Here is a 10,116-nt window from a genome sequence, read left to right on the forward strand (position 1 = left end):
TTTGGGGTGTTTGAGATTTCTTATTTTCGCCTCCTATATTGTTTTCGAATGCGTTTAAATAACTCTCTCTTGATGAGTTTGAAGCAGATGACATGGGCTGATTGGAGTTAACATGAAGCTAAAAAGATCATAGCGACACGAGGCTTGAACCGAAAAATTGTATAACCAAAGAAACTAGTCCTCCAGTTGGTTAAAAGATCAATAATTAAAGTTGTAAGAAAATACCTAGTGAAATGCAATTAAATCTCGAGTTAATGTCTCCGGTGTTGTCATAGGTGAACAAGAAAGATATAAACGCAACTCACTAAACAAAGTAATAAATAATCTAACAAAGTAGTACATCAATGTAGCAAAGACACGACACTCAACCTTGGTGCTTAACAAGAATAAGAAACGCACAACATATAGTGGTTATAGATGTAGGGTAGTAAAACTATCCGTGAACCAAGAAATACACCTCGCGGGTCTCCAACACAGTACGCGGATTACCATTGAGCATCCGCGAAATGAACCCCCAGGTCACACAAAGGACCCCACACGTGCAAGGTCCTCACGTGATATGGAAGAACAGTTGCAACAAACTACTTCTAGAAGATTATTCCAACATTCCCTGACAGCGACATCAACCAATAAAATGACGACAGCTGGACAACCTGTTAACCGTCCAAAACGGGGCCAGGCTCAGTGGCGAACCTGGCCCTTCATCAGGGGTAGCCTCCGCTACCCCTCAACTATTCGTCGATAGTGTAAAAGATTAATTTTTTTGACAAGTTTTCGTATTTTGTTACCCCTGAAAAAAATTTGACGTTACCCTTGTTTGTTTACAGCTCAACCAATTTAAAAGTTCAACCAAATAAAAGCCCAACCAAAATTTAAATTTCAAACCAATTAAAACCCATTAATCATTTTCAAAAATAATACTCACTGTTTGGAAACTGGAAACTAGCTAGACATCAAACATACAGTGTTGCACCAGACACCACCACTCGACACGATTTTGAGGTTAAAGTTTTTAATATGGTTTTGGGTATGCAAATTCAAGAACATGAAAATAGATTCAGTGAGGTCTCAACTGGTTTGTTAGAAATTATGTATGGTTTAAATCCTTGCAATTCATTTTCTAAGTTTGATATATTTAAGATAGTGTCATTTTATGAGATGCGTCCGAATGATTTTAGTAATGAAGAAAGATGGTGTATTTCAGTCTTACGACCTTTTATCACACTTTAAGGAAGATGATAAATTTACAAAAATAGGTGTAATGTGTGACTTTGCTCGTGTAATAGTGGAAACAGAAAAGCACACCGCTTTTACCGCTTTATCGAATAATGAAGAAAGATGGTGTATTCGGCCTGAATTTTTATTTTTTAATTATATATATATATATATATATATATATATTTTAAAAAAATATGTATTTATAATGTTTATTACTCAACTAATTTGAGGGCCCATTTTTTTCTCCTTCGGCCTAAAAAAATTTCATGATTCTCGGAGACGCCCCTGGTTTACATTGTGTGACATACGGTAAAAAATTTTTTTTGAACGTTACCCCTGAAATTGATGTCTAGATCCGCCACTGGCCAGGCTGTCACGCCCTATAGACAAGAAACGCGTGTCCACTCAGGTAGATATGAAATATCTTGATAGTGACAACTCCACCAATCACCTTCCCTCGACCCTCGGCTATAAATACTCGAATCATCTCCATGAGATATTCATTCACTCTCACACGATCGGAGCAATTTACTTGTATCTCGTACACAATACAGTACTTATTCACACGTCGGAGGGTGGTTATGGGAAGACCCCCCATCTTGTCCTTCCTGTGACGAGACTCACGGTGTTCAGTTTTGCAGGGAATTAGCTGGAATCTGATCTCATCAGGCAGTCAGTATACTCACATATGGGGAAACGCATATTGGGATTATCCAGTTCGATCTGTATTTCTTCATTGGCACCATCTGTGGGATTCGAACCCATGAGCACGTGGTTAAAAGCGACGATCAGAGCTTCTTCAGTGGTAATTCAAAGATTATCGGGATAATCAGTTCAACCAGCATTGACTAGAAAAGTCACGAATAACGAACCCGTGATAACTAAAAATACACATGGTTATGTAAAAACCTAAGCTTATGTAAAAACACAACAGTAGCATATGTAACTTCTATACTATTCATCGTTTAATTTACAAATGCAAATAAAAAAATATTATTTAATAGTTTTATCTTAATGTAAATGGATACAATATAATGGAAACAGCACCCATGCTTCTGAACTCTGATCTCTCTCTGATATCCATAACAAGAAAAGTAAACCAAACCTCAAGAGCATTAAAATTTGGACTTTTCTTCTTTGTTCTCTCTCTCTTGTCATAAATTTCTTCCATCTTCTAAGCCTTTGCCTCTGCAACAGGGTCCTCGGTTATCCCCATCCTCCTCCTCCTCATCATTACCATTTAATCATTTAATGAACTCATGTCAGATAGCACATATGTAACTTGAGTTTCTTGATATAAACACAATACTCCAGTTTTACTTTAACCATCAATGGCAAGAAAATCACCTAAATGTCCTCCCACAGTTGAGCCAAATGAAATTGGTTGTGTGTGGACTTTCAGTGGCATGTTTGATCACCACCGCCACCGCCTCGGCCGCCCGAGCCAGAAACTGTTGGTAGATGAGAGCCACAGGAGCAAGACTCTTCCAGGTGACTTCAGTTTTTGTTCATCGTGTCTTCTCATTGCTTAAAATTGCATAATTGAGATGTAATTTGGATCATTTTGACTTTGACTTTTAATGATTTAAAATTTAAGTTTATAAGAGTGAATAGGTTTTTTTGAGAAAATTTGTGACCCGAGTGAATTTATTTTCTATGCTTTAAAATGGAAAAGTTTGTACAAAAAATTGTATAGAAATTTGGAAGTTAAAATTTTGACTTTAAAAGTCAAACTGAAAGTTGTGATTTAATGATTTGCTGCAGGACATGTAAGAAGCCAAGTACAAATGCTGACATTTGATGAACAACTTAGAAGCATTAATGTAAGTACAATAATATTGAAACTTTAACCTTAAAAAGTGAATTAGTTTCTAAAAATAGTATTGTTTTTCGCTCAGAATGAATCTATGAAGAAAACCGGAAGTGTGAACGAATCAAATCACAAACGAGGGAATGACACGGAGAAATCTTTATGGAAAAGGATAAAATCACGATATGAAAGCCCGAACAAGAAAAAGGAAAACAATAAGATTGTAGATACTATTGTGGTTTTGAAGCATAATCGACGCGTTGTAGAATCTGTGGATGATGTAGGATGCCGGTGCTCATATTTGCACATGCGTCACGGCGCGACAAGTAAGCAACAGATAGTTAAACGCACGAACACGGACACAAATGTTTCGTTTAATGATGTTAGGAAAAAACTGAAGAACTCAAAGAAATTGAAGAGTATTCAAAAGATGAAACCTTGTGGTGAAGCTAATGGAAACGGTTCTAAAATCTTGAAGCGAGAACCGGAAGTGTTTGTGGAGGCAAGAAGGCATTTGGCTGAGCGGTTAAGGCTAATCGCGCAGGGTGTGGGTCTGGGTGAGCCTTCGGGTTCTTCAAGTAAACGAGTGTCGAGAACCTTGGAGAGGGTGCTACTGTCATCTCCTAAACATGAGTCAATGGTAAGAAGTTTGCAGAAGACGTTGAGTGGCTCGAGCCGGTTGAAACTGGACTTGGACCCACAAAACATTGGGTCCATTGAAGGATCACAACGGGTAAACTTAATATTAACTAAGGATATGCATTGGTCGGTTTTGTGGTCAAATCGAACCAAAAACTGAAAATCTGGTTTATTGGTTTTGAAAACTGTTCGGTTTCGGTTTCTTTCAGATTTCATAATGTGCTAGGTTCAGTTTTCTTTTTTTTCGATTTGACCATTTGGGGATCAAAACTTTGAGATGAAATGAAAAAAAAAGAGGTGCAAAATAATATATTAGGGCCTAATTTATTTATTTTTTGTTAGTTAACATTTCATTGATTATTACACATTTGGACATCGAAATTTTGTACTGCACCATCTATTAATTTCTTAGAAATTACTTAAATTCGGTTTTTTTCGGTTCGGTTTTTCTAGTTTTTAGTTTGGTTATTTTGGGTCGATAATTTTGGTTTCGTGCACACCTACCTTATTATTAACCCTTCCTAGAATAAACTATTATCTGCCATTGATCTTTGTGAGCATTTGTGTTACAGGAATTTACATTAGATGTTTCTTCACCAAAAGCCGATTGCAAATCTGAAAACATTGATAACGATCGTTTCAGAGAGAATCCAAGCCCAGTTTCTGTTCTCGATTCATTTTTCTCGGACAATAGCTGTAGCCCAACAAGCACCATTGAATCTGGTATGCAAAGATTTGAAATCTTGAACTTCTTTTTAACTTCTATAAGCAAACCTTTTAACATTTATCATATTATTGTCACCAGTTGAGCTTCAAATTCAACCGCATCGTTTGGATTTTGAAGAGCACTCGTCACAATCTTCATCTCCACCACGAAGCACCAGTTTAAACTTATTCCCAGAGGACCGGAAATTCATTACTTCGTATGTTCACGATGCTTATAAGTTTTCTCAGTCGAATTGGGAGGGCTTTTTAGCAACCGAATCATCGTGTGACCACAGCAAACTCCTGCATGATTGTGTCAAGGAAGTGTTGGTTAGTTTACATTCGTGTATGACATTAGTCACCTCGAAGATTAAGCCCATTTCATTGGAAAAAGACGTGGTCAACAAGGTTATTGAACAAGTTGACTGGCATAACGGTCAACCCGCGGGTCAACGGACGCTGGATCATCTTATGAGGAGGGATATAGCGAAATGTGGACGTTGGATCGACACTTTATTGGATGAGAATGATATTGTGTTTGAAGTTGTGGATGAAACTCTACAAGAATTGATCATGGAAGCCGTGTTGACTTTTGGTTTGACCGGGTGATCGGGCCAGGTTTGTTAGTTGCTTATGTGTTAGTGTTACAAAGAGGTTGTAGTTATTAACTTGTTATAGTATTTTGGTATTTTTTCCTTTTTTTTTTATGGGATATAAGATCTGTATGTATAAATGAGATGATAGGGTGTTTATTTATTAAAATATTGATGATTTTATTTAAAAGAAACGTTTAGTATCTATCTATAATATATATAAACGAAAACCCAAAAATCCTATGTGTCGCGATGTGGTCGCTCCCCTCTTTTATGGAAGCCACTAGATTTCTTGATTTTTAAATGGTGGCCTCTCATTGATTTAACCCAAATTCATGGGTATGTGTCTTACCAAAACCAGATAGCTTTTAAATGAGTTATAACATCTCATTAAATTAAAAATTAATCTTACCAATTATTTGATATGAAAATCCCTCAAAATAGGAATATAATAAAATTTAATATCCAATTTAAAAAGAAAAAGATATTATTTATAATTAATAAACAATTTTATAGTAAAAACATAAGCGGGTCATGGGTCACCAAATCCATATAGCTTTTAAACAGGTTATAACATATCATTTATTTATGAAACCCTTTCATCATCAACCCTAAGTATATTATTAACTTTCTTACAATAAAAAAAATTAAAATCCAAAAAATAAATATTAAAAAACGAAAAATATAAAACAACCATTCTCTCAAGCCATCAGATTACTTTATTTGTAAATGAAGGCTTCTCACTATTTGACCCGAACTCATGGGTAAAGGTCTCACGAAACCCAGATAACTCTTAAACGGGTTATAACATCTCATTATATTAAAAAATAATCTCATCAAATATTTGATATGAAAATCCTATAAAATAGGAATATACTAAAAATTAATATCCTATTTTATTTAAAAAAAAATATTATTTATAATTAAGAAACAAGTTTATAATAAAGAAAATAAACGGATAATAGGTATCACCAAACCCAGATAGCTTTTAAACCGGATTATAACATATAATTTATTTGTGAAACCATTTCATCATTAAAACTCAAGTATATTAATTATTAACTTTCTTACAATAAATAAAATTAAAATCTAAATATACATATATAAATATTAATAACGAATAATGTAAAACAACCCCCGTAATATGGAGGATAAAATCTAGTGTACGTAGTGATTGAAAGCTACACGAAACCTCCACATGCACCGATAATTTGGAAAAACTTGAAATTCAACCGACTCAATCGTTCACACTAAAACAAATTAGAGAAATCCAGATGTATGAATGTATACTATTTTCTATTTTCCTATATACGTTTTCCGTTTTCTATTTCCTTTTTTATTATTATTATTTTATTACCAAAATATATATAACTTACATATATGAAAATATATATACGACTATTCTATGTATTTCACTATTTCTAGAATTATAATTTCAACAGAGAAAATTATATGTGTTTCTAGAATTATAATTTCAACAAAGAAAATTATACATATCAATAGCGTAATATAATTTCAACAAACAACTCTAACATAGTAATATGTGGCTTTCAATGTACTCGCTTATGTAAAATTGTTGTTGCTTTACAGATTTCATAAAAAAAGTATAGATTTCATGGCATTAGACCACCCGGTCATCTGGTTGTATAAATCTAGAGACGAGTACTGCATTGTATATTGTTTTTACCGCAACATCGCGCTGGTTAAACTATTTAAGGATAAAATGTGGTAAAATAAACATGTGTTTAAGCTATAAACCCCTAATTTCATAGTTTATTAACTGAAAGCGTCAAGGTGTGGTTAATATGAAGGTTTTGAAGTGAAAGTTAATAATAATAATATCTAGGGTATGTTTGACAAGGAGTTTTTATGGGCTGCAAGATTCAAGCTTTTAAACAAAAAAACCCATACTCAATTAAAAGTCTTGTTTGGTTGAAGGAGCTTAAGCTTTTAAGTCATGAGAAAAAGCTTAAAGCTTGAAGCTTCAACTAGTAACGTTTAGAAAAAGTTACAAGCTTTTACTATTTTAATTACTTAAATAACCTTTCAAAATAAGTATATTTAATATTATCTTTTAATTATGCCCATTTTGGTCATTTTATATATTTTATTAAAAGTTCCAGTTACTCTACCAAACATTTAAATATATATAAAAAGCTATAGCTACTAGCTATTAGCTACTAGTTTTAAGCCACCAGCCAACAGCTTCCAGCTACAGCTACTAGTTAGTTTTGCCAAACATATAGCCGTACAGGGACCAAACTATTGAAGCGCGAATCCTTTTTCTTCATTTATCGAATTCATAATTTTTAGTAATTACAAGGTTATCATTTGATGTAGTGTAACATCATGAATGGGTGGATGGTATTATATTGTTGATTAATTAATATTATATTCCAAAAAGCATATTCTTTGATTTATATCCTACTAACGTCTAAAACCTTGTGTGTATAGAACGATTGCAAATAATTCCGACCTTAGACACGTACCCGTTTGGTTTTGCCTTTTGACATTTTAGTGATAATAACGTAATCAAGATTGTATGTCATATTTTGCACCTAATCTATTAAAGTCCACAAGACTTGAGTACCTAAATTTGAATATTGTTAATTTTCTTGACATTGCAAATATTTATTATTGGAATATACTAGAATATCTAATCTACAAATACAAGAATATATATCATATTTGATCCATGCAAAACGCTAATGTCAACCATCAATTGAGTTTTCATGGAAATTACACATATCTTGTATGAAAACGACTTTTAAAAGTTTAATAACTATTCTAAAGAGTTGATAGAATTATAATAATCAAACAAAAAGGGAAATGAAAAGAAAGAAACATAAAACAGAATGTTAAAAACACGTCAATTTAAAGTTGCAAACACAATGTAAAATTGGGTGTGTTGGTTTGGTATTTGTGAAGAGCGAGGTCTGGAGATTGGACATCGGTACTTATGTTATTACTTATTAGGTCGGAATCGCTTTGACATGTCACAACACCGGTAGGCATTGTTTGTCTGGTATCGATTTGGTTTATTTCGTTACCGATACGACACCGTTAATTGGTATACGTTTTCCCATTACGAGTCCAACATCAACATTTGATACTCGATACCAATTATATAAAATGGTTGTCAAGAAAACAACACACAGATAATGAGATAAATGAAATTTATCTTTAGCTAATGTATCGTATTTTAAGTTGTATTTAGTCATAACATTATAAATTATAGATGGTATTTGATACAATTTCATTAACATCGTAAACTAAATGTTATCTTAATCATCAAATTATCTAATATATGGTATTTGATACAATTTCATTAACATCGTAAACTAAATGTTATCTTAATCATCAAATTATCTAATATATACTAGGTTATTGACCCGTGTACGACACGGATAGAAATATAGAAGTTGTCAAGTACACACATATAATTTCAAACGACAAGATATTTTTTAATATGTTGAGACATCAATATGATATATAACTATAATTGATATTCATACAGAAAGAAAGTACTGCAAAACATGAGCTCACAAAAAATGAAGTTACATAGTAGAATGTTTACAAACAAAATTTAAAACTTTATAACATAAATTTCACAAACCACCAAATATTTCCTTATAGACAACGTTGATACATCCATGTCTTGCTTGACCTAAAACATATAGTTGATGCATTCATTTAGCAGTACCTTAGGATGGCATCGCCTTATAATATTTGTTCAACTGTAAAATAATAGATTATGATTAATAAATTGAATATATGTATATATAGAATCATAAATTATAATGTTTTTTTATCATGAAAGATCATATATAGTTATATTTGTACCTCTCTAATTGTTGTATTCTTCTTTTCTTTACAAAAATGTTTCACAATCACAACAGGGCATAATAAAATCAACACCACAAGAAACACTAGAATATTAAATTCGCTTAAAGAATAGGTTTGGCGGACCCGCTAACCTTAATTTGACTTTTGGCCATTTTTCATAATAACAAGTGTGTTAGGTTGATAATGCATAAGTGGTATTCAGATCATGCTATAAACAACTTATAGTAAGGGTAAATTAAAAAGTAATAAAATATGGAATTACAAACCTTGATGTTAAAAGAGGATAAAGACTTGGAATACATAGATACCTTGGGATGGACGGAATAATGAGAAAAATATAAAACATATGCAAAGAAAATGACTTATTTTTGGCATGATTTATTACAAATCACAAATCGTAATTAAATGATTATATTTCATGAATTATGGAAATAACTTCAATATTTTGAAAACTGTTTCATAAAGATCATTTTAAGGAAATGTCAAAATATAATTAAATTTAATTAAAAACAGAATAGCTATTTGATTATGATTAATAAGAAAAATGTTTTAAATCGTTTGAATGCTAGACCAATTTATACATTGTGAATTATGGAAATGTCAACAATCAAAATTTTAAAATATAATTTATGCAATCAAAATATTAAATCATCTTAATAGTATGACCAATAGTTCTTTGGCAGAAGTACCTTCAAGAATAAATAAAATTAAGAATTTGAAAAATTAAACAGTACCTTAATTTGAAAAATTGAAATAAGTAAGTAAACAATCTATAATTTAGAAATTTAGTTGTTTGTTTATAACACTTATATTTTGATACGAAACGTTTGACCTTATTATAAATAAGGAAACAATGTTTATGCCTTTTAATTTAGCCAAGATATTAATTGTAAATTAATACAATGATTAAAAATTATGTTTTACTAAAAATTTTGCACTTCAAACAAAATAGCGACTTTATTTGTCATTTACAATTAACTAAAAATAATATTGACTTAAATGTTTAATGATTTGCTAGTATTATAAGGGAATTAACAAAATGCTATTTGTTCATATGAGTTACAAGATGATTTCTAAAGCCAAAACTATGAACAAATCTACTATACTATTAAAACAATAACTATTTCCATAAATAACACTTAATCTCATAATTTCTCATTAATAAAATAATTCAAAATTAAATTAAATTACATTCATCTACTATACTATTAAAACAATAACTATTTTCATAAATAACATTTATTCTCATAATTTCTTACTAATAAAATAATCTACTATACTATTAAAACAATAACTATTTTCATA

General features: G+C 31.6%; 1 protein-coding gene across 1 annotated transcript; it reads left to right on the forward strand.

The window, feature by feature from the left end:
* Positions 1 to 2,488: 2,488 nt before the first annotated feature.
* Positions 2,489 to 5,018, forward strand: LOC143539597 (uncharacterized). Its single transcript, XM_077032871.1, has 5 exons — positions 2,489 to 2,709; positions 2,983 to 3,041; positions 3,117 to 3,761; positions 4,240 to 4,390; positions 4,473 to 5,018. The coding sequence occupies exons 1-5, from the start codon at positions 2,550 to 2,552 to the stop codon at positions 4,979 to 4,981; spliced, it is 1,524 nt and encodes a 507-aa protein (XP_076888986.1). The 5' UTR covers positions 2,489 to 2,549; the 3' UTR covers positions 4,982 to 5,018.
* Positions 5,019 to 10,116: the final 5,098 nt, after the last annotated feature.

This window comes from Bidens hawaiensis, unplaced genomic scaffold (assembly GCF_021521415.1).
Source record: "Bidens hawaiensis isolate Kalapana, Puna unplaced genomic scaffold, B.hawaiensis_p1.1 tig00011951_1, whole genome shotgun sequence".
Classification (NCBI taxonomy): domain Eukaryota; kingdom Viridiplantae; phylum Streptophyta; class Magnoliopsida; order Asterales; family Asteraceae; genus Bidens; species Bidens hawaiensis.

Excerpts from the sequence above, each read along its gene's own strand:
- LOC143539597 (XM_077032871.1), top strand. The coding sequence starts at position 2,550 with ATGGCAAGAAAATCACCTAAATGTCCTCCCACAGTTGAGCCAAATGAA. Across the intron at positions 3,042-3,116 it reads AACAACTTAGAAGCATTAAT|AATGAATCTATGAAGAAAAC; the intron begins GTAAGTACAATA and ends TTTTTCGCTCAG. Across the intron at positions 3,762-4,239 it reads CCATTGAAGGATCACAACGG|GAATTTACATTAGATGTTTC; the intron begins GTAAACTTAATA and ends TTTGTGTTACAG.